The 24,383-nt window shown below is 41.7% G+C and overlaps 3 protein-coding genes across 5 annotated transcripts; 2 read left to right on the top strand and 1 right to left on the bottom strand.

Annotated features, from left to right (window-relative positions):
- Nucleotides 1-963: 963 nt before the first annotated feature.
- ube2l3b (ubiquitin-conjugating enzyme E2L 3b) lies at nucleotides 964-4,791 on the top strand. The gene is made up of 4 exons (XM_042101088.1): nucleotides 964-1,118; nucleotides 2,525-2,620; nucleotides 2,799-2,985; nucleotides 3,220-4,791. Exons 1-4 carry the CDS (start codon nucleotides 1,092-1,094, stop codon nucleotides 3,372-3,374), a joined length of 465 nt encoding a protein of 154 aa, XP_041957022.1. The 5' UTR covers nucleotides 964-1,091; the 3' UTR covers nucleotides 3,375-4,791.
- A 1,675-nt stretch (nucleotides 4,792-6,466) lies between these two features.
- Nucleotides 6,467-18,644, bottom strand: ydjc (YdjC chitooligosaccharide deacetylase homolog). 3 transcript variants are annotated; one of them, XM_042101084.1, is made up of 6 exons: nucleotides 18,511-18,643; nucleotides 17,604-17,782; nucleotides 17,341-17,497; nucleotides 7,927-8,026; nucleotides 7,360-7,537; nucleotides 6,467-7,259 (listed from the first exon to the last, which is right to left on the bottom strand). In XM_042101084.1, exons 2-6 carry the CDS (start codon nucleotides 17,765-17,767, stop codon nucleotides 6,899-6,901), a joined length of 960 nt encoding a protein of 319 aa, XP_041957018.1. In that variant the 5' UTR covers nucleotides 17,768-17,782; nucleotides 18,511-18,643; the 3' UTR covers nucleotides 6,467-6,898. The 3 variants fall into 3 exon arrangements, with proteins under 3 accessions (XP_041957018.1, XP_041957019.1, XP_041957020.1); XM_042101085.1 differs by having other exon boundaries at nucleotides 17,604-17,797; nucleotides 18,511-18,609; XM_042101086.1 differs by having other exon boundaries at nucleotides 7,206-7,282; nucleotides 18,511-18,644.
- Nucleotides 18,645-20,113: 1,469 nt separating this feature from the next.
- Nucleotides 20,114-22,525, top strand: sdf2l1 (stromal cell-derived factor 2-like 1). The gene is made up of 3 exons (XM_042101929.1): nucleotides 20,114-20,372; nucleotides 21,031-21,227; nucleotides 21,744-22,525. The coding sequence occupies exons 1-3, from the start codon at nucleotides 20,195-20,197 to the stop codon at nucleotides 22,020-22,022; spliced, it is 654 nt and encodes a 217-aa protein (XP_041957863.1). The 5' UTR covers nucleotides 20,114-20,194; the 3' UTR covers nucleotides 22,023-22,525.
- Nucleotides 22,526-24,383: the final 1,858 nt, after the last annotated feature.

The following is a 24,383-nucleotide window of genomic DNA, read 5'->3' as shown; positions in this document are numbered from 1 at the left end:
TTAACAGTGAATCAACTGCAGACATGCAATTAACAAGTACCCAGTTGGATTAAGGGCAATCAAGAGACAGGTGTGGTGGGAGGGCCTTTAGGCCAGACCCAGACAACAAGTATAGATGCATTTGTTTTTGTTACAACACTTGTAGACATTCATTTAAAAGAGTTAGTGAGATAAAAGTTTTACAAAAAGCATGATAGATTGAAGTCCTCGTTCATCCCTTTTGGACAAAGGCTACCAAGTTCCGAAATCCAGAAACATTCTCTCTGAAGCAGTGTTTTATCTAAGTCCCCGCCTCTCCTTTTAGGCAGGATCCTTTCCACACCCAGAAATCTCAGGTCAGCAATGGAGTGCCCAGTAGACTGAAAATGTCGGGCAACAGATGACATTTCATCAGCTCTCCTAATTGCACTCATATGTTCAATTACCGGTACTCTTGTTCGTAAGGCCCTGGTGGTTTTCTGCACTACAAAGGCCCTTTTTGCACTACAAAGGTCACTGCCACGGGTGTGGTGGTGGCTACCTACCTGACCAATGCATTGTCAACAGGACATGCGCTCACAGTAGTTCGGATAGAGCGAAATAATGGGAGGGGGTGGGGGGCTGATCAAAGGGAGTTGTTCAATTTGCCTTCAATAGAGAAACACATGGTTCCTAGTTTCAGTTAACTTGGCTACATGAAAAAAGCAATTGAACTAGGCTAAGTGAATATAATTAAACTACCAGCAAGCTGCAAATTGATGTTAAACTATTTCAATATGTAGGCTAGTTCTCTACTCCCCAACACTGAGCCTAGGCCATGCCTAGTCTACAGTTGCACCACATTTAGGTTGCTTATAGGCTTTAAACTCAAAAAGTTAAACAAAACCAAATGTTTTCAGAAAAGCTGTTAAGCTCAGTTTGTAGTGCACCACAAAAGAGTCAAACAAAGCTATTCTATACTGTTAATGGAACCGTTACAGGTCATGACTTCTGAATAGACTGTTCCTGAATCAGTTACATGGGGGAGGATCATGGAGAGGATGCATTCAGTCCCACTATGCAGTCTTGCATGCTCTCGCTGTGTACTCTGGGAAACAGTCTAGCGATCCAAGATGGCGGCGAGCAGGAGACTACATAAGGTAGAATTTACACCTCATTCTTTTCAGATTACTTTTTAAAACCCCGTTCCATGTCTAAGATCATTAGATGACCGTAAAGTCAAAGTAATGAGCGTTCGATCTTTCTTATAAGGTTTCTACACATCGATTTAAGAATGGTTCCATCCAAAGGAAACGCCATAGCTAACTCGCAAGCTAAACACTTCTAATCAGAGGAAAAGGGAAGCACCGGTACAGAAGGCCAGGGTGCAGGAACCCGGTTTGGGCATTTTATAGGTCGATAGCTTGTTAGCTTGATGACGAGTCTCTGTGTTGTTTAGGAATGAATTACGGTGTCCTCTAAAACTCAACTTTAATTATTAAACTAGCTAGCTAACCATGTCGTAAGCAATGTCTAATTTAATTAATGTACAAAACATACGTCGTTGACAATCCAGTGCCTTCTATCTTGTTAGCCATCTAACATTAGCTAGCTAGGACCAGAGCCGTAGACATACGGTACTGGCTAGGATATCTGGCTAACTTGGCGTTAGCAAAGCCTTAGCGAAGAAAGGACGCCGGGGGTTAGCATCTAACGTTACTTTGCCAAAATCGAAACCATTATATCAGGAAACATCACGGCAGTATGTTGTGTTGTGTGTTATCATGTTCTATTATGCTAACATTATCCACCTGTTTACACTAATGCTGTTTAAAAGGGACACATTTCCTTTAACGTTACTTAGCTAGTTGACGTTAGCTATGACTATCTTACTTGGCGAGGTACCTAGATTTTAGAGTGCTGTCGATAAGTAGGTTGTAGCTAGCTTATTTGTGAGCATCGAGAAACAGAAACAGAAACTGGTTACTTCATTCAATCCCTTGTGATGGCAGCAGAAACGTTGGGTGTGCCTCTGTCATTTCCAGTAACATTTCATATGTTATTGCAGAATAATTCAATTATTGGTCATACAGTCAGTAGTCTTTTAGTCTTTTACAAACGGTAGACTATCAGTAGACTAGTAGCAGCTATAACTTCGGCATATAGAAGCACAGTCAGCTAACGTTAGTGTAATTTGGGTTAATTTACGTTATCTTAACTTTTTATTAGTGTAACCTTTGATGTTATATGGACACTGTTACTTCCTCATTTTGAACAGTGGCTCGCCATCATAGAGCATATAAGTATTGAAAGCATGTTATTTGTTGCTTGATGAAGGCCACATCATACTTCATCGCACACACGCTCTACATTTCTATTAAATTACTTGAATAATGCTGCCGTTCACTTAGTTAGACTACTTACTACCTGGACAATTGCATGCTCCGTCTGCTTTCATTGCTCTAGTGGCGAAGGTGGTGTTTCAGTGTTCCACTAACTGAAGGGGTGTCCTTGTACCCAAATACCTTAATGGTGCCTAAATCTTTCTAATTTTTTTTCTCCCCAGGAACTTGAAGAAATCCGTAAATCTGGAATGAAAAATTTCCGTAACATTCAAGTCGATGAATCAAACATATTGACTTGGCAAGGACTTATTGTTCCTGTGAGTATGGTCTTACTAGTCCTTAAACTAGCTGTTGTCTTTGTCCAATCATGGAGCTTTAAATCAATTTGTTGGCATAAATTCAGTGTTTGGAAACCCACACAGTTTGGATGGTTTGCAGGAATATGTACCAATTTCATCCACAATGCTGTTATGCCGTCATGTCTTCCTTTCACAGGACAACCCCCCATACGACAAAGGAGCATTCAGGATCGAGATAATCTTTCCTGCCGAGTACCCTTTCAAACCCCCTAAGATCACGTTCAAAACAAAGATCTATCACCCAAATATTGACGAGAAAGGACAGGTTTGTCTGCCAGTTATCAGCGCAGAAAACTGGAAACCAGCTACCAAAACTGACCAAGGTAAATGACCGTACTCACTTTCTATCACCATTCTTTTGTCTTTCCTATCTGTATTTGTGAATGTTCACCAATACACCTTGTGGGGGGGGGGGGGGGGTACTGATTTTTGCATCCATTGCATGTTTAATTAGTGGTTGAACTGAGCAGCTCTTACATTCACACAGAAGAATAGACCATTTGTATCTCTACTTCCAATTTGCTAATTGTGATTTGCCTGTCTGTTTCCCTTTTCAGTAATCCAGTCGCTCATTGCTCTGGTGAACGACCCTCAGCCAGAACACCCTCTGCGTGCTGACCTAGCAGAAGAATACTCAAAGGACCGTAAAAAATTCTTTAAGAATGCAGAAGAGTTTACAAAGAAACATGGCGAGAAACGGCCAGTGGACTAATACCTGACAAGTGTGTAGTCCCTCCCTCCCACCAACTCCTCCTCCCAAACCAACCCTCTTCTACCTTCTTGTGTACCCTGGTTGTTCCTCTTCCTCTCCTCTTCCTCCTTCTGCGCTTTGTCTCCCCCGTCCTCTCCCTGCGCACTTGTCATTATAGTAGACCTGGAGAAGCGCCTCCCAGTTGCAAGCTCCATTGTGAAGCAGGACTCATGTGGACACGACAAAGATTCTCTGCCTGATATTAGTTTGAGGCCATTACTAACTTTCTACTATTTTCTTAAGTTTAAAAAAAATAAAGAATAAAAAGGTGATTAGGTTGCTATGATAGGGAAATGCACCATGTTTTTCTTTTTTGAAGAAAGAGGGTAGGACCGCATTCTGTTTCCACACTGAAGTTTGGATATGAGCTATCCGAGAGAAGGGGAGGAATATTGTTTATCATTATCCAGCTCTTTAAGGTGAATTATTTGCCCCTTCTAAGTGATGACAAATGTCTCTTCACAGAGCGAAGAGATGGTAGAGGTATACATCTGAACATGTGGTGTAAAAAAGTTAATATACTTTCTTTTTTCTCTTTTTTGCATTTGAGTTGCACTGTACTGTGTTGGTAAATACCCACCCCATCCCTCTCCACCCTCAGTTTGTAAGTCACTAATTAGTCAGTTATCAAATGCACCATAGGTACCAATTTTGTTATCACTAACATTTCAGAAAATGAAAGGAAGGATACAGAGATTTGTGTGTGAGTGTGTGTGTGTATGTACGTGTGTGTATAAGAGTGCAGCTGAACATAATTTTTATGGAAAATGCTAATTTTGAAGAAAAAAAAAAGTTAGACACTGATTTAACAGATATCATATGCAATTGTATTTTTTCTTTTGGCTCCAAGTATCCTGACATGGTATGAATGAATATCAAGAAACTGTTAAATTAAGGAGTCAGCAAAGTGCATATATACATTTGGAGCCCCTTTTTTCTTTGACCAAAATAAACTTAGTTTTAATCTATGGCACTTCAAAGAATATAAACATCTCCATGTACTTCTTTTATATGTGATAGTACCGTTAGATGTTAAAACAGTGTCCCTCAACCTCTCCCCAACTTAGGCACAATGTTTTAGCCACGTTATCAGCATTGCTGCAAGGGAACCCTTTGAATACATGGTAATGAAATTTTGTCTGCCTACAAATGTAAGCATATACATTTATCTGGATGGATAAAATGAATGGTTTTACATTGGTGTATCAAATGAGTTGATGTGTGTCTGCCCCTGCAAATCTCAGTATGCATGTCCCTCTTAACAGTCAGCACTGTTACTCTCAGTCAAGGGACATGCGTTGTGGGGAGTAGGACTCAGTGGAGTATGATGAGTCTGTGATGTTGGTTTGGCATTGCCTAATAAATTGCTGTAACCATTTTCATCCTTGTCAAGGATTAACCACTAGTTGCGCCAAGGCCTCTGAGGAAAATTGTGAGTGAACATGTGCAGTAAAGTTTGTCATGACACCAGTCAATGAAAGATGGAGAGTTAAGTTTGCAACACAACAGCAACGTTTTATCTTTTTACAAGAAAAATTGTAAAAAAAAAAAGAAATTGGTTGAAAATCATAAGTGAAATGTCAGTGTGGTATTTTTTCAATTAAGCTTCTGGAGTAGCTAGATGTAATTTTGACAGCACCACAAGGGGACACTATACACAGGCTCTATTAAATAAGTCCCCCTATACTTTCATATTACGTCAGGGTGAGTAAATGACTAAAAGTTCACTAAACTAAACTAAAAATTCAGCCACCTGGAGTTATCACCTGCCTTTTCTGGATTACAAAAAGCACTTAGGTTTCGCCCATGGCTATTTTTCATTATCGTGCAACATAGAAAAGCTGAGATAAAGTGCTTGTACTTCCCCATATATTAATCCTGGGTAAAGAGCCAATTTACTACATAAGTACTCTAAGGTAAAGTACCAGCTTTAGGCATAGCTCTCCAGTGATTTTTCCCCATTCTTAAGATCGGGTTAGTGGGGTGGTAATTCTGGACCATGTCTTTCAAACAGTGCCACATTCTGGTTTAGATCAGCATCCTGGTCATCCTAGAACACTCACTTGACTCGTTTCAGCCACTCTGGTGTTGTTTGAGCCTTGTGCTTTGGATAATATTTTTTTTCTGGATGGTCAACCACAAGCCTTAGCACTGCAGGTTCTAATACAACATTACATTCATTTCTACCCAGTTCTTCTAACAGGTTTTCTCTAGAGATGTCCCTTTACCATCTTAAGCTATCTCCATATATGTTTTGATGTGGGCTATGGGCTTCCTTTCGACGACTCCTATTGAGACCAGTTTTATGAATCAGCCTTGTAGAATTCCATACATAGTGGACATTTTCAAAGTTTTCACTGGGCTACATGCTGCAACCACTACTAACAGGGTTGTGAATTCCCACTGTTATTTTCATTAGGGTTTCAATTCTTGTTTTAGAGAGCCCCCTCACAAAAGCATAAAATCACTGAGCTCGATTAGAGGCGCTCTCCTTCAACAACCTGTGAGCCTAGACGAGGCAGTGACCTCAGTGGGGGCTGCTCATTGTTCCAACACCCCGTTATTCTGACTCAGTCTGAAACACTTAGTTATACACTTATAATCGCACCAAACACACCCAACATTCTATATATAGTAGGAAACAAGCAGTCACAGTGTTTGACATGATACACCTCCTACTTACAGTATGTCCCTGGTATAACCAAATGAAATGTCACGACTTTTCTGAAACTTTCAATGAATTTACTGAATTCCATGATTTCTACAGGCCTAGAAATTGGGATTTTACAATTCCATGACTTTTCCATGACCGTGGGAACCCTGCTTTAGGTAGTTATTTTAATTAGATTTAATCCAGAATGGGATCTTTATTTAACCTGGCAATCATGATCAGTTATGGTTTAGTATGACCTAACATGTGTATAGGAAATGTGTGGCTTTATGGGAACTGTAAGAATGACAAAGGGTTCTCTTTAGAAGATACATTGAACAAAAACCGGTACACTCAAGCGTATGCCGATACCCCATATTTAATAAGACAAACTTAATTCAGATTCAGAGACATCAAACTTTCTTTATTCTTCATTATATCAATCAGACTTCACTCAGTTACCAACAATGACAGTTTAAAATTTCTGAAATAGCATAAATACTTTTTTTAGTCCCTACAAAACATATAAAATTACCAGATAAAAACATCTCATGGCCATAATCCACATTTGATTTGGACATTTCAGTCTCAGTCTCACTAAAACAAAATGGCTACATGTGAAACATCCAGCTACTGTTAGGGGCACATGTCCCCCTCTTCATGGCTCAACTATCTGTTTCAGTATGAGGTTACAATATAAAATAAACGGTAGTGTCTGGTGCTTGACACCTCATGACTTCTCATTTAACCCTTATAATCAATCAAGATTTTGTTTTTAAAAACTGAGGTGATTTCTTCTCTCCTTTTTTTAAGTGTCTTCCAGTGAGCAGCAGGTTTAAAGATCCCTGAAGGCACAAAGCTGTATGCTCTCTTGCTTGTAATATGCCAACAGAGAGGGGTCAGTTAGAGTTTCCAGTTCATGTTGGCGATCCTCTGACTGGGAGAAGTCATCTGGACCTTGACCACACCCTCCCTCCAGAGGATCGCTAGGGTATCCAGGATGGACCATTAGCTCTACAGTAATGGGACGGTCAGTGTCTGGTGCAGCGATTTCATCAGTCTGTGTACCCGTCGAGGGTACAGTTAAACTGTTGGCGAGGCATCTGGCTCCAAGAGCATAACCTAAAGCCTGTTTAATGTTGGCTACCGACATATTCTCTCCCATGGTTGTCAAGCCCAGGTAAACATCTGGCCATCTATGACAAAACAAAAAGACAGACTATAAGACTACTTATGAAGAAATACTGGCATGCTAAATGCAGATGTTTACAAATCAAAATCTGTATAAACAGTAACCTGATCCTGTGACGACGGAAAACCTCCACAGACAGCAAAGCATCTTTCTGAACCTGGGTGTAAAAGTCATGCAGTTGGGGTGGGATGTTGGGGCATGCGTGAAGACCAGGCTCTACGGGAATCCGGGTGTAGCATATACCAAAGTCTGCAAGAACCTGCGCAAACACTTCTCGCACCTCTGCCTCGCCAAAAAATGTATGCAAAAATAAACAAAATGTATACATTTGTTAGTGTGTGACCTATATACTGCATAAATTACGTCCTGTATGGACTATTTTAATGTGATGGTTTTCAATGAATAGATTGAATAATGTTTAGAGATGTATGTTTAGCTGTAACCATTTCTGAACTGCACATAGAGACTATAGAAATATACAGATCCGGTTTTAACATCAGGAGGAAACTAAACACACACATGTGTGCGCACACTCACACACACACACACAAATAAGTTCCCTTGACCAATTTTTGAGGGTTTGACCAAACCACCATGTGTCTTTAAGAAACAAACAGCTACTACACAGGTGCTGTCCTGGGTAGGCGAGTTGGACTTTAACCCTGTGTTACCTGGCAGCACGTGCACGTGTTGATGGCCATCCATGTGATAGGGCAAGTGGCCGACGAGTTCACAGAAGCGCTTCACCTGAGCTCTCAGCTCCTGCTCAACCTGTCAATCAGGGGAACACAACAAACATAATCAGAACAAATGTATGTTGAGTGGCGCATGTAGATGCAGCGACTCCTTGCTTCTCCTGAACGTGCAGTGTTTTTTTGTTGTTAAAATGTGTTTTTCGGAATGTTTATCGCATGAAACTACGTCGGAACGCATGTACAGCCGACAGCAACTGTTATGGCTATGTCTATAGTATGTCTATGTCTGTATTTAAAGCATGTCTATGTCTGCATGGGAAAGTAAGAAACGAAATTTCAATTCTTTGTATGACCAGTGCATGTAAAGAAATTGACAATAAAAGCCGACTTGAAAACAAACAGGTTCCTCATATCAAGTTACAGAGCCTTGTGTTGACTGAACAGTAGCTCTACATCATGAGCACAGTGAAAATATCCATATCAGTTCATCTATTGGTGTTGGGTATGCTCTGCAACCACTAGACTCCACCAGGGGATATACAGTAAGTGGTTTGCTGGTCACTCTTATTTATCTAAACATACAGTGTATTTATAGACAACTATGTACCATTACCACATCATAAAATCATATCTCTTATACTATCCAAATCCTCTTTTAATTGTATTCCATGAACTTTCCCTGCCAAAAAAACTAATTTTTTTCCATGACTTACTATACTATTTACTAACGTATAGCGTTCATACACCAGTTCTGCGTAGAAATATTTGTATTAATGTATTCTGGCAAATACATTTTAAACTTCTACAACAAAATTCCCTGATATTCCATGACTTTGACCCAAACATGATAAAATTCCCTGACTTTCCATGTCTGGAATAGACTTTCCAAATTTCCAGAAATTCCATGACCCATGGGAACCCTGAATATCTTACTAAGTTACACTGTGATAATATTTTTCTGCCATATCACTTCCCAAAGTTACTCAATGCTTGCCGTTAAAAGTGCTACATTTAAATACTCCGTTTACTGGAAAGTTTCCGGTTCAATCAGTCACATTCAGTGGGTGGGAGTGAAAGTAGTGTACATCGTGGACATGAACATTTCACAACGACAGTACTCAGAAATGCAGACATCTGTCAGCGCAAATATTACAACAAGTTCTGAAAATTACCATCCCGAGGGGTATTTCACAAAGGCAGAATTAAGACATCCAAGATAAGTGATAAAGCGAGGTTTGACATAGCGTTGTCTGGTCATCCTAGCTCAACTAGTTTCACTAATGCCAATCCAGGATGAGTAGGAGCGACTATGTCAAGCCAGGTGTAAGTAATTCAGGATGTGTGCGCGTTCTCGTTTCTGCTCCAAAGTGCCCACGGTTGGAATAAAAAAGACGCGGAAAATAGCGTCATTCACACAAAGTGAACAACCGCTTTTGATATAGACTAACAACAGGGGTGAAAGTAAGCCGGTACTGGCCGGTACGGAGTACCACTAAAATATTTGGAGAGGGTACGCCGTACCGGAAAGAAAACTATACTGTCTCTGAAAAATATTGCACTTTCAGCATGACAACACAACTGCTAACGTCAAATTACCAGAATCAACACGTTTCCCCCAAAATATATTTCATATACATCGTTCGGAACTGTATCTAAATTGTGTCTAAACCTCCCGTGCAGCTGGACAGACAACGAGCAAGCTATAGCGCGCGTACAGTAGCCTATTGCGCCAACGTGCACTGGTATCCAAAGTGTTTTAGCAGACGGACGTTTCTTGGAAAGTCTCCGAAATAAATAAAAAAAACATACAGGCTAAAGAAAAATATGTTGATGTTTCAATAGCCTATTCTGGTTTTATGTGTGCAGTGTTTCGCTGGAGAGACAAGAGACAGACAGCGCGTGTACGGTTTAACCAGATCTTGCGCAGCAATAATGAAAGTGTTTTAGCGGACAGAAGTAGTTGTAGCGACCGGCTGTCAATCAGGGAGTGCCCGCGCTATGCATAACCCCGGGCATGCTCATGGTTGGCAGCCTGGCGAGAGGGGGGCGGGACCCCCGGAGAATATAGGCTACTGTTCGAGAAAGTTCTGCCTCTTTCGGTTCTGGGCCTGACACGGCCCGCTGTGTTATATGCTGCATTGTGTGCTTTGTGACAATAAACCAGTTCATGATAGTGAAACGCTACAGTATGTTGCAGTCTCCCAAATAAAAAGGCATGACTCAAAGAAACGTGTTTCATGATATACAGTAGCCTATATAAAAAAACGATTGGAAGTGGGAGCGAGCAGAGTAACTATAGGCTAAATAAATAAATAAATGTTGAAATTAAGTGTTTGCAATTTATTCATAATCAAAAACAGATACAGGTGGGTTAAAGATATCTAGTGATACTAGAGTGATAAGAAGTCGAATGCTTGATAAGTAGACTATAATACAGTAAATAAACAAACAAATAAATAATAAACAATTAGGCTAAGTGAAATTTTCGTTATAACTCTATATCATAGTACCACCAAGAAATAAAAACTACTTTCACCCCTGACTAACAATGAAGTAAAGTTATCCTTTTTGGAATGGGGAATCATGGCTATTTCTGTAAAACAGCAGAAGTAGGCGTGGTAGACCCACTGAATGCAAATTTACGTATGCACCCACGTGTGAGTGCTTCCTTGTCTTGGCACGCAACATCATTAAGAAAGCGCTTGCCACTGCAAAGATGCACATATGATATACCTTAATATTATAGTTGAAAATACCTTCGAAAACTTGCCCCTCCACTTCCAATCAACTACAGTAGGCTATTCATCAAACGTCTTAGCCTGGCTAGCGCCACCACTTCTCAATGAGACGTGGTCTGGGAACCAAACGTTCATTTTCTCGTATTTGAAAAAAATGCCCAGATCCGTTTATTGGGTGCCACGGATGTCTATCAAATGCGTCTGTGCATAGCTCATCATCGTCTTGCTTTCCCCCCTGTTCTGTGATTGGTTCCCTATCTCAGGCGAAAATTTGCTCCATGGTCTCCAGCCCCTATGTCTCCAGCCTGCCTTAGCAGCGTGAATCAAATCGCGCGCAAGGCGGACCGCCTTAACAATCTTTGTACAAACGTCTATCAATAAAATAAGCAAACAATGAGTACCTAGGCCTATGTTAATAATTATACGGCTATCACAATTAAAATAATAACCATATGGTAGTAGGCAGACAATCTGTTTTGTTTTGTGAGCAAATACATTTAGCAAATAGTTTATAAATGGAATAAAGCTCCTTAAAATTAGCACGGAGGTCTGATCGTGGTTATGTCCCTACACATACACGCCCTACTTCCACAATGAAATGGACTAGTCTGTAACGTGCGTTGCGCGAAAGATAAACACAAAGGACGACTGGGAAAGTGTTGACAATTTAGCGATTCTGTCGCTAGATTAAGTTTTGGCCATCCCTAGCGAGAGAAATGGCATCTAGCGACAAATTTGCTTATTTCTTGCAACGATGGCAAACTCTGTTTCGTTGTTGAAACGTCAGAAAATCTCCCCTCTCATGCCTGTTTCGTTAGTGAATTAGGCCTACATCGCGAATTCGCCCAAAGCGTTAGCCTACCCCACGATAATAAAAGTTACGACTGGCTTATGTGGTATCAGCCCATGTTATTACACGGAAGTAGATGTTCTATAAATCTAACAGCTCAGAAAACTTCACTGGAAGGTTCAGCAAAAACGACGAGAGCAATGACATGATGACAGGGAAACAGGGACATGCTTGCCAGCATCGTTCAACATGCACATTGAACAAAGGAAAGTAGGCTACAACTTCATTCACACAGTAGATAGTTCAAAATCAAGCATACACGTAAAACAAAGTAGAAAAACCTAGGCCTATAACATTTGTTTAGTCAATGCAGGACAGACTGTCGACTGGAGCAGCCTAAAAAGCCGAAACAAATTTTTTCCGTAAAAGTCTAGTGGGGCTACATACCCACCAAATTTCATGTGCACCGGTGTTTCGGTGTCCCGGGTATCGTTGACCAAAAATTCAGGAAGTAGATGACGGGAAAAAGAAAGAAAAAAAACTTTGACAATCAAAGTTCGCTAGCGGTCATAATGAATGGAAAGACACAGTGATGATGAGATTTTGCACTCAACTGTAGCCTAGGCCTGCTAGTGGTGAGTCTGTTTATTTATGACTATAGTCTATTTACTTGTATTGTAGTCTATGCAACTATTCTATTAAACGCTATGTGCTAGTCTATTAAACACTATAGGCTATGACCGCTATGGTCTTGCACTATTTTCTCCCATGATCATATAGTTTCAGTTATCCAAAAAGGCTTGAAGGATGCTCTTCATTATATGGCAATTTTGGAAAAATAACTGATAAAAGTGGCGTGAGGTGACCCCCTGTCAGTGCTCATGCCCCCCCCCACCCTCACCCCACCGGTTGCTCTCCGGCTCCAGCCCTGGCAGGGGTTTATATTGGGACGTCTAACATGAGGGGTCAGCATATCTCATCTGTTGATTGATTATGGAAGGAGTCTCTTGCTTTCAGATGTTTTTCCAGGTAGTGTACAAGTGAAGAGATAGACGAAAAAGGCTTTTAGAAATACGTATTTTGTAGTATTTTGAAAATACAAAAATACAGTATTTTATTTTGATACATTTTTAAATACCTTGGTGTCCACATTACTGAAGACTTAACATGGATTGTTAACACTCAATATGTTCTGAAGAAGTCCAGACAACGACTCTACTTCCTTCGTCAGCTAAGGAAATTCAAAGTTTCTATATCCATCATGAAGGCCTTCTACACTTCAGCAGTTGAGAGTGTTCTAACTGGTAGCATCATCACCTGGTATGGGAACTCCACAGTTATAGATTGTAGTACTCTGCAGAGAGTAGTGCGCTCAGCTGAACGTACTATAAGAACTCAACTCCCTGCTCTACAAGATATCTATTCCAGAAGAGTACTCCTAAGAGCCCAAAAGATTCTGAAGGACTCTTCTCATCCTAACAATGGATTAGTCACAAAGCCAGAACTGAGAGACTCAGGAGAAGTTTTTATCCCCAGGCCATCCGAACTCTGAACTCACACTATACTGACTTTGCACACATTCACTCCTCAGCACTCATGACCACCCCCCCCCCCCACACTCACACACACACCTACATTACTTTTAGCACTTTTACATCCCTCTCCCTATGCTACAGACCTTTTATTTATTTTCTTATTTCATCACACATCAAAACACACACACACACACACACATACACACACACGCATATCTGACTTTCTCCAACTTTTGCACATCTCCATAGAACTTTTTATTTATTATTTTTGATTTCTCCTCCATCTATCTACCCATGTCCTTGATTGCCTAGCCTTTCTGCCCCCACCCCCCATCCCCAACACACACACAAAAAAACACACACACTTACATCATCACTGTCATCACCTCACATACATACAGCACACTGCTTGCTACAGTAACGGCTCCCACACACAGCGTGCATCGCGTTGCTGGAGACGCATCCCATTCACTTTAAATGGGCTCACGTTGCCGAACTGAATTGTGGGTCCGTCGCGTCGCGTTTCTCCCGCTGCTCGCGTTGAGGAGTTCAGCTGTTGCTGCACCGACAGACGGCACCGGCCAATCAAGCCAATCTACGGACGCCACCAACCAATCACGTTACGGTTTTACTTCAAGTCATTTGCATAGCTACCGTCGGGAACACCCACTGGAATGCGTTGACGGAATGCAACTGTGTGTAGGAGCCTACATACTTGCTGCACACTGCCCCCCCCTCCCTACATACACAGCACATTGTCTTCAGGATCTTCTCCAACACACATCCTCTACATACTTACTGCTCCACTCCCCTCCCGCCCACACACACACATCTTCACTGTCATCACTCACATACATCATACATACAGTACTCTGCTTGCAATAGTAAGTCCCTTCACCATACTTGCAGTACACTCACCCCCCCTCTCCCCTACATACACAGCACACCATGAGGAAGCTTCTCCAACACACATATTGCACACTGCCCTCTCCCCACATACACAGCACACTATCCCATCTCCCCTGTCCTTGTTGGTGCCCCCCGCCAAATCTCAATCCTCCCCCAACCTTTCTTATGCAGCCCTTGCCACATAATCTACTAAACCCCTCTTCTACTGCACTTTTTACCCCCCCCCCCAAACCCCTCTTCTACTGCACTTTTTACCCCCCCCCCCCCCCCATAAATGCACAAATAGGCTGACACCAGACATAATTTCACTGCATTTCTTACTTCCAGTAACTATATGCATGTGACAATAAACTTCCTTGTATCCTTGTAACACTGGATTCCACACTCACAATTTTTTACCAGTATGTTGACTGCCCTACAAGGAAAAACAGGACAATAGACCTCATGTATGCAAACGTGAGGGATGCATACAGTGCAAACCCCCTCCCCTCACTGGGAAAGTCAGACCACAACCTCATTCATCTCCAGCCAATGTACAAGCCCAAAGTACAGAGGCTACCAGTTGCCACACACACCTTCAGGAAGTGGACACCCAAAGTGGATGAGGCTCTGAGAGACTGCTTCGAGTGTACTGACTGGAGTGTGTTACAGAATGGAGAGGACTTAGAGGAGGTCACACAGTGCACAACTGACTACCTGAACTTCTGCATGGACATTGTTGTTCCCACCAGAACTGTACGCTGCTTTCCCAACAACAAGCCTTGGATAACCAGCAATGTCAAGACCCTTCTTAACAGGAAAAAGATGGCGTTCAGAGAGGGGGGCATGGCAGAGCTGAGGTGCGTGCAAGGGGAACTCAAATTAAAGATGAAGGAAGCTAAGGAGGATTACAGAAAGAAGGTGGAACAGAAGCTGCAGAAAAACAACTTGAAGGAGACATGGGACTGCATGAAGGTTATCACTGGCCTGAAGAAGAACAGCAGCTCTGTGGAGGGGGACCTGGACAGGGCGAACCAGTTGAACCACTTCTACAATAGGTTTGACTGCCCTGCTCCAGCTCCAATGGCGGTGGTCTGTCCACCATCCCCCAGCCCCCACCCTCACACCCCCTCAATACCAGCGCAACACTCACCTCCATCATCACAGGCTATCGTACCCCCACCATCACTGGATTTTGCACCCCTCCCCCACATGGCGATCACGAACAATGAGGTGACAACGACCTCAGTCAACAGCCATCAGACACACAGATCCCAGATGCACCCCCTCCCCCTCCCCTCCCCTTACACCCCTCACCATTACAACAGATCAAGTGACAGTCCAACTTAAGAAATTGCACAGCAATAAAGCAGCTGGGCCTGACAGACTGTGTCCAAGGCTACTCAAGGCCTGTGCTGCTGAACTGGGGGAGCCACTGAAGCACATCTTCAATTTGAGCCTACGCCTTGGACAAGTTCCAACACTGGAAGACATCATGTCTTACCCCTGTCCCTAAGAAGCCACACCCTAGTGAGCTTAATGACTACAGACCTGTCGCTCTTACATCACATGTGATGAAGACAATGGAGCGATTGGTCTTAGGCATGCTCAGACCCCAGGTACGCCATGCACTAGACTCGTTACAGTTTGCTTACCAGGAGAAAGTGGGCGTGGACGATGCCATCACTTATCTTCTACACAGGACACATTCCCACCTGGACAAGGGGAAAAGTGCTGTGAGAATCATGTTCTTTGATTTCTCAAGTGCTTTTAACACCATCCAGCCCCTCAGATTGGGAGACAAGCTCTTGCAGATGGGTGTGGACGCTCACCTGGTAACCTGGATTACAGATTACCTGACCGAGCGACCACAGTTCGTCAGACTGAAGAACTGATGGGGTCATTGTGGAGGTGGTTAGCACCTACAAGTATCTGGGTCTCCACCTGGACAATAAACTGGACTGGTCAGCCAACACTGATGCACTCTACAAGAAAGGGCAGAGCAGGCTGTACTTCCTGAGGAGGCTGCGGTCCTTCAATGTGTGCAGTAAGCTCCTCAGGATGTTCTACCAGTCTGTTGTTGCCAGCGTCCTCTTCTATGCAGTAGTATGCTGGGGAGGAAGCACAAGGAAGAAGGATGTGGGGCGAATTGACAGGCTGGTAAGGAAAGCTGGCTCTGTAGTGGGAGCTGAACTGGAGTGCATCACTTCACTATCTGACAAAAGGACCCTGAACAAACTGATCAACATCTTGGACAATGAGTGTCACCCACTCCACAGCACTATTGTTAAGCAGAAGAGCCTGATCAGCTGGAGACTTCGCTCACTGCCTTGCACAACTGACTGAGAAAGTCATTTGTCCCCAGGGCCATTGAACTGTTCAATGCCTCACTTAAGGGAAGAGGAGAGATAGACTTCTCTGCATAGTCTGTCTGCCTCTTCACCCCCTCCATGTTTGGTACTGTCTGTCCACTAGCCACTTGTACCACTGTCTTTATGCCTCATTGTTTGCGTGCTATATTAGCACATTAGCACATATGCATAACCCCCCCTCCATGCCACAGCCGAACTGTGGCCACACTTATACATTTTCTTAAATAGTTAAATATATAGATATATAGACTTTACTTTACTTTATTTCTGCATTGTTGCACTGTTGGACTTACTTATTTGCACTATCACCATGACCACTATCACCATTGCACTACCACCATGACACTCATTCACACAGAGCACCTTACCATACCTTACTATGCACAGAGAATCACAGGTTCAATCCCTGCCTCAGTCATTGCAAGCGCCTCTGATTGATTAATCACCACTATGTGGATACTGTTTTTAGAATTGATTTAGATTAAGTGTTAGTATAATTTGTATTTTTGTAATTTGTATTTTAGTATATTTTTATATATTGTATTAAGTCTTAGTTAGTATAATTTGTATTTTAGTATATTTAGCATATTCTTTATCTTCTACTGTCCTTACTGCTTAGTTGTGTTTTTATATTATGTACTTTAATTACTCTTTCTGCTGTTAAAGAATGTGTTTGTATTGTATGTATGCTGCTGAGACCTTGAATTTCCCCTGGGGATCAATAAAGTATCTATCTATCTATCTATCTATCTTGCCCATCCCTGACTATTAGTTTGTGTAGTGCTACACTTTGTGTGTTCTCTGCTTTCCATCTTCATTTTGGAGTAAAGAAGTGTATGCAGGGTTTAAAGGGGAAGGGTTTTTTCTCCTCTCCAACCTTTACTTTCCCGTAGATTAGCTTTGCCTGCCTATCCACCATTCAGTCGGTAGGCTAAATTTTTTTTTCGTTCTCTTTTAAAGATCGGATGGGGGGGGGCATACATACCTTCGCCTTGGGCCCCCGATTTGCTAAATCCGCCACTGTTTACAACACTAGATGTTTCAAAAACAATAAAACTAAATATTACCTCATACATGTTAAGTTGTCCGCTTTGTAAAACCTTTCGGAATTCTGTCTTTCCATGGAAGAATCCATCCTCATTCAGGAGCGTGGACCCTTTCAGATTATGAGACACTGGGGCACCTTCAGAAAGATTCGCATGTAGTCCAATGGGTATACGATGTCTTTGATAAACGAAACAGGGTTAAAGGAAATGGTACATTACGCAAAAGTTTGACGGTTGTATCAGCTGACACTTGTTGAGAGGTCCTCGGAAAAAGCTTGACTTACCTTTTCGCAAGATCTGCGGCATCCACTGCCGATGTGGCATTAACCAACAGCGACACATTTGACACACCACCGGACTGGAAACATTCCACTATTCCACGATTCCTTCTCGGACAATACCCAAAATCGTCCCCAGTCACTACCAGTTTGACTTTGGGCTGAGGCATGTTCGCTCAACTTGGCTGTAGGCGAAAGTGCTATCAATTAAAGAAAGAAAGACTGATATACGACCGGGCCGACAGCAGTTCAAGGTTAACTGCTAAATTACGCTGTGTCACAAAATTGATGTGAATACGTCCAGTGGGTAACCATATTAAGACTACTTCGACGTGAAAATGCACTGGCCAAGAATATCCATAATGATAGGGTATTCAAGTTATCTAGCTTATCCGCCTCCACCTATCGTAGTTTCTATTTATACTTGACCAATATTTGTCTTCAAAAATTCCGCTCACTGACAGCTCTGTGTGGCATGTTTACGTTGGACAAAGTGGCAACCTCAATGTCAATGCTAAATTGCTAGAGCAGATTAGCTAACCACCTGATTAGACATGTAAGAGCTGATTTATCTCCCTCTTTTCTAAGATAGCTAGTTCGCAAACTATGTTGGTTGCACTTGAACAGATTGAATGCATAGTGCCTCATATTTCTTGAAAAGGTTAGCCTACATCAATCCTTGCCGCGTGACAATTGCGCACGAGAGGTTGACTAACTTCCAACCTAACGCTAACCAATTTCCACACCAGTTGTTGTTGGCATCGAGACCAAATCCAAACCTATTAATAGGACAGACGGACTGAATAAATGGACAGTTCCCAACTCTTTTAGCAGCACATTACATAAAACGATTAACTAATGCTTCACAAAACTATCGCATATGTTATCGAAGCAAAATTATTACAAAACTCACCCATTTTAACACATATGTGCCATAAAAAACATGAACCTCAAATTCAGCTCAGGGCGCGTTTAATAGATTCTATAACTTCCTTTTCCGGGGTTTTACACCCTCTAGTGGACATGTACTGTACCAGAGTGTAGGCTCGCCGGTGTTTGGAACTGCCAACTTTATGGACATGTTATTTTACGTTTGGATAAATGTTGCTTTTGTGCCTTTTTGTGCCGTTCGAGGACGTCACAATTAACTGAACCTTCTGAAGATCCTTTGTCAACAACACAACATTCAATGAACAAAACTGTGGATGAGCTGAAGGGGGAATCATGCTGAAGGAAAACTAGTCCTTGGCACTGACTTCCAAACCATTATTGGTTTGTCTGAGAGGTTACATTGGCTTGATATAACTTTGTAGAGATGGATTCCAAGGGTACCAGTGATTTTCATGTTACACCCAGCAGTCAGTGTAACTCATTCATGGTTGATGTATCTAACTCCGGTAGGCCTATCAGTTCTCTCAGACCACTGATTCTCATGGACGACAAGGAGTGGATTAATACTGAGGATGATGATAATGTATCTAGTTCTGCTGCTATGCATGGGAATGCATCTTCTCCTCATAGCAGTGACCCACAGGCAGCTCAACTAGAAGATGAATTCAGGCAGTTTTTAGTGGAAAGGGGTACTTACAAAGAGCTAGAGAGGACAGTCTCCAGGGTCCTACTTAAACTCCTGCAAGCTAAAAGGGCAGATGGAAGTCCACTCTTTGTTCTGAATACAGAAGAGGTTTCATCTACGGAAAACAACGGTCCTAGGCCTACTTCGGGTAAAAGCTCTTTATCACATAACTTCACCAATGAATCAGTTCCACCTTCACTTAAGAGGTCAGCAAAGAAGAGGATTCTGCGGTCTACTGGCACTACGTCAGATGGGTGCTCAAAAAATCAAGGCAAAGAGTCAAAAAGTCAGAACAACTGTCAAACATTGGAGCATAAAGGGACAATGATTCCATCAATTCCAGTGGAGTGGCTTGACCAGGTCTCTCTTCAAGTTGTAATTTATCTGTCAGGTTCTTCAGTCTCTGTGTGCCAAGATTTGTTTCTGAGCCTAAATAGAGCAGTACTGATTGTTTGATCTTCATGTCCTTTAGACATCAAGTCAAGGATCTGCTGGGTGCAGTGGACACCTGTCAAGCAGACAACAAACAGACGCAAGCAGGACTTTGTCAGATATCCTGCAGTCAGCCATCATCAGTCTAACCCGCAAGACAAGAATAGAAAGGCATCTCTCCAACCAACTCGGCATAATAGTCAAACCTCCCATTGGATCCACTAAATGAGTTGCCCATAGCCTAATGCTGTGAGCAGTGCTGTACATTACTATCTTTCTTGATGAAATAAATGACTCGCATGCATCTTCATTTTTTTTAACAGTTTATTCCTATTACATAATAGGCCTAGGCCTACAATGAAAAGTTTCTTGTCAATTTTGTGGCGTCATGAGTTAACTAAACAGTGACCAATGACTACGTTCCGTGTAAGTACTGAGTTTCCGGGTTGTGGGACTTGTCAAGCTGTGATTGGTCTGAATTCTCCGGCGTTTGAATCAAGCTGCGTCCATTCACCATACCTCTAGTTGTGGTGGTGATGTGGCTAGCCAGCTAGCTAGCTGTCGAAACCAGTTGTACAGTATAGAGAGAATGGACCTCTCTCAAGTTATTCGCATTTTAATGAACTTACTTTGTCTGGTATTTATTTTTTCTAAAAGTGAAGGACGTGAACTAGACTCAAACTATGTTACATGTGGATCTCTCGTGAAACTACTGAACACCAGGCACAACGTCAGACTACATTCTCATGATGTAAAATACGGATCAGGTAAGCTAACCAGCTGGCATAGCTAACGTTAACATTAGTTCCCTGTTGAGTTAGTTAAATAATTTCTGACTTGCTTGGTAAGTTAGTATTTATAGTGATGTCTATACCATCCTTCGTTGATTAAATGTCAGTTTTTCTACTGGGCTTGTCTCCATTGAAAGCAGTGGGTTGATATTTAATGAGCTATCTACATAGATGGGTTGTTACAGGCATTATGGCTAAACGTTATGACAGTGTATGTACAGATAATGTCTAATGGTTGTATAGCTGGCTAGCTACCCAAGATAACCATCAATAGAGCCATGTTTAGTGATCCACTAACGTCACGTGGTTTCATATGGATTTTGCCATTTTATCTCCATGGTATTAGCAAAGTCCTGTAAGGACCATAGACATAGTTAATGGTAAGGACACGTTAATAAAGGCTCTGGTATTAGCATGAGCATGCTAGGATAGCGAGTTAAGCTAACTGCTGGAAGGTGAAAGTAATGCAAAGGTCTTTGTTATTGCTTATAGCAGTAATAGTAGCCGTTATCAGCTTCGTGTTAAACTGGCTTTCTGAATTGTCTCCGAGGTACCTGCCAAAGACAACGCCAAGTGTTGAAACCTAGCTAAAGCTCTGCATGTTAATTTGAGTTATCCATGACCATGACCACAGGTAGCGGTCAGCAGTCTGTGACGGGAGTTGACAGCGCAGATGATTCGAACAGCTACTGGAGAATCCGTGGGAAGCCCGATGTCCTCTGTCAGCGTGGATCTCCCATCCAGTGTGGGCAGCAAATCCGAATCACTCATATGACAACTGGCCGCAACCTTCACTCTCATCATTTCAGCTCTCCTCTGTCAAACAATCAGGTAAGGAGAAGGTGATGATGGATGGGCAGTGATGCTGGGCAACCACATAACTGGTTCCATGTGTAATGTTCAAAGATCAAAGGGAACGTGCCATAACAACAATACTCAAACATTGCCTGGCAACATTGTTCAAAAAGTTGCCTTGTGCATCAGCTTTACACACACCTGTGTTCCTCCAGTCTTACAGAAACCAGTAGTCTCAAGTCTGTGTTCATTATAATTTCCATATAGGCATGTATCATACATACTGGAGAAGGGAGATTGAGTTTCACAAGGTGTCACATAGAACAAATAACGTACAATAGTATTAGGCCCTAATAGTAAAAAATGTAATGAACAACATACAAAAACACTGTGCATACTTTGTGTTAATGTGCCTATAGAGGCTCCTCAGGTCACTATATCTAGAAATTAAATATAAATCTTTAACCTTTATTAATGCCCTACAGATTTCCCTTTGCACCCAGCTTTGTTGAAACATGTCAAGTGTTAATTTTTCTGTGGTTGTTGTTGAAGGAGGTGAGTGCCTTTGGTGAGAGTGGAGAAGGAGATGACCTAGATGTTTGGATGGTGCAGTGTGGAGGCACCTACTGGGATCGGGATGATTCGGTGCGCTTCAAACACGTGGGCACCGACGCTTTCCTGAGCGTGACTGGAGAGCAGTACGGTTCCCCCATACGTGGGCAGAGAGAGGTCCATGGGATGCACTCACCCAATTATCACAACTACTGGAAGGTTATGGAGGGTGTATTTATTCAGCCAAGCAATGAACCGCTCCGACATGATGAGCTCTAATGACATCATAGACTGTACAGTTACATCAGGAACCAGAGATCTGAAGATTGTGTGTGTGTGTGTGTGTGTGTGTGTGTTTGTGTATATGTACTCATTTCTGTGTTTGTGAGAGGATAACTCTGTGTGTGTGAGCGCGTGTGCCTGTGCATGTAAGTATGCAGCTGCAAGAGACCACATGAAGTGTGAGTGTTTTGTGAATGGTTCCTTCATCCAAATTTATGTCGGGATTGTTGTGCCTACTTTTATATGTCTGAATGTATGGTTTTGGTAATATGAGATATTTAAAATTTTCATTGGGTCAGATTTTGTTTTTTATGAAAAAAACTTGAACACAGTTCAAGGCAGACCCCAAGCTCTACAGACTGGTGAACATCAGGATGCACAAGGGAAGTTGCTTCAAATGGGTATTCTGGTGTCTTCATCCTTGGTTGGACTGTGAATCCATACCTTCCTTTGTTTTTTTTTCTTAGTTAAAAGGCACAATAAATATTTGGTTGAGATCAGTGTTTTGTTTCCTCCTTGCACAGTGGCATCCTAAAAGTTAAATTGTTTCTGGAAGAAGTTCAGTTTCTTACACATTCAGTATAAACATATTTTTTTTTAGAAAGGCATGGAGTTCAGAATGGGAGGAAAGGACTTGTCCCCACAAATTTTATAAATTATGGTATTTTTCTCTGCGGATAATCATTGAAACGGCTATATGTTATGATTTAAAGAGGGTAAACAAAAAGAAAAATCATCTGACCTTAACTGACATGTTATTTAAATAAATTCTGGTTTTGAGGGGTATCTGTCTTGTAGTTTACAATGACTTACATACAGTGGTTGATGAAGTACACAATTCCTTTACTTAAGTGAAAGTATAGATGAACTGTGTGAATTATTACTCCAATACAAGGGAAACTTGCCAAGTCCGATATTTACTTAATTGAAATACAGAAGTACTTACTTGAAAAAAAAAAAAACCTTAACTATTCAAATGTACAAGTATTTTCCCTTTTTAATGTACTGTAATGTAATGTTTGGTAATTAATAGGGTATACATCCTTTAGTCGGTCATAGGACTTGAACAGACCTTTAGTTCCTTACATCCAACAAAAACATTTGACCCTTTTTCATAACTTTGCAACTGTTCATCAAATGGATGCAATTAACACCAGACCACTTCTCACATTTCAATTGCTAACAGATTCATCTGGGTTCTCCCAGGCTAAATGGAGGATGTTCTGATGAATAACCTGCCGTCAGCATCATTACCACAAACTGAACTATTGAAAAAATTACTTCAATATGGTCCATCACATTATTGCATTTAAAGAATCACTTCATATGTGCTTAAAAGTAACTTAATTACTGATAATGCTCATATTTCAATTGGAGTCAAAAGTACGTATTTGTCTTTCAAATGTATTAGAGTAAAAGTCAGATGTTTCCAAAAATATTAATTCTCAAGTACAGATACTTAAATCATAGGCTACTTAGCCTACAGTAATCATGTAAATGTACTTAGTTACTGTCCACCCTGCTTACATGTATCCAAACCATGTAGGCCTAGCCACTTACCATCCTGTGTAATTTGCATTGATTCAGCCAATCAGAGAAAGTATACGTGATCACGGATTCTGAATATTACTAGCAAGGAATGTCATGGCCACATAGAGATAATATGAAAACTGCTTTTTCATGGTCATCCCTTCAGGAAATTACTCAAAACTGGTGTCACAAAACCATATGTAGGGCTAAGTCACAAGTAATGCTTCCGATACTGTATTTCCCAGAATGCATCAAAGCTAGGCTACTTAATTTTTCCTCACCAAGTTTCACCAAAGTTTGGTCAGAGCAGCTACGTCACCGCCCATGCACCATTTAGAACATGACATTGAATATTATGGTGCCTGAGTGAGTTTTGTTCCAGGAAAATGCATGGAACACGACCTCTACTGCCACCAAACACTTTAAAATATAAACTTTGATGAGTAGGCCTACTTGTTGGTGGTATGTGCTATTATTTCACTTGTGTAAGCTTAGCCAGCATTGAGGTCATTTAATGAGAAATCCGGCGATTTTTCATATCATTGTTTCTCGAGGTCACCGAGCCCTACTAGTACGGAAAAACGAAAACAATCGGTTTTACTTCGAGTTGAGCTTCCAGGTAGGCTACACTCTGGGGGGCATGTTCATGAGCCCCTATGTTCATCAGGCTTGTGCAAAATTCCAGAATTGAATTGAAACTGGCTCTTCAATTCCAATTCAATTCTTGAATTTCAGTTATTGCATTTCAATTGAGGTAGCAATCAGGAAGCAGAATTGCAATTCGAATTCTGCACAACCCTGATGTTCATGTCCCCAGAGCTGACCGGC

Source organism: Alosa sapidissima, chromosome 8 (genome assembly GCF_018492685.1).
Source record: "Alosa sapidissima isolate fAloSap1 chromosome 8, fAloSap1.pri, whole genome shotgun sequence".
Classification (NCBI taxonomy): domain Eukaryota; kingdom Metazoa; phylum Chordata; class Actinopteri; order Clupeiformes; family Clupeidae; genus Alosa; species Alosa sapidissima.
Note: the sequence above shows the minus strand (reverse complement) of the source record. Positions and strands in the feature narration are given on the sequence as shown.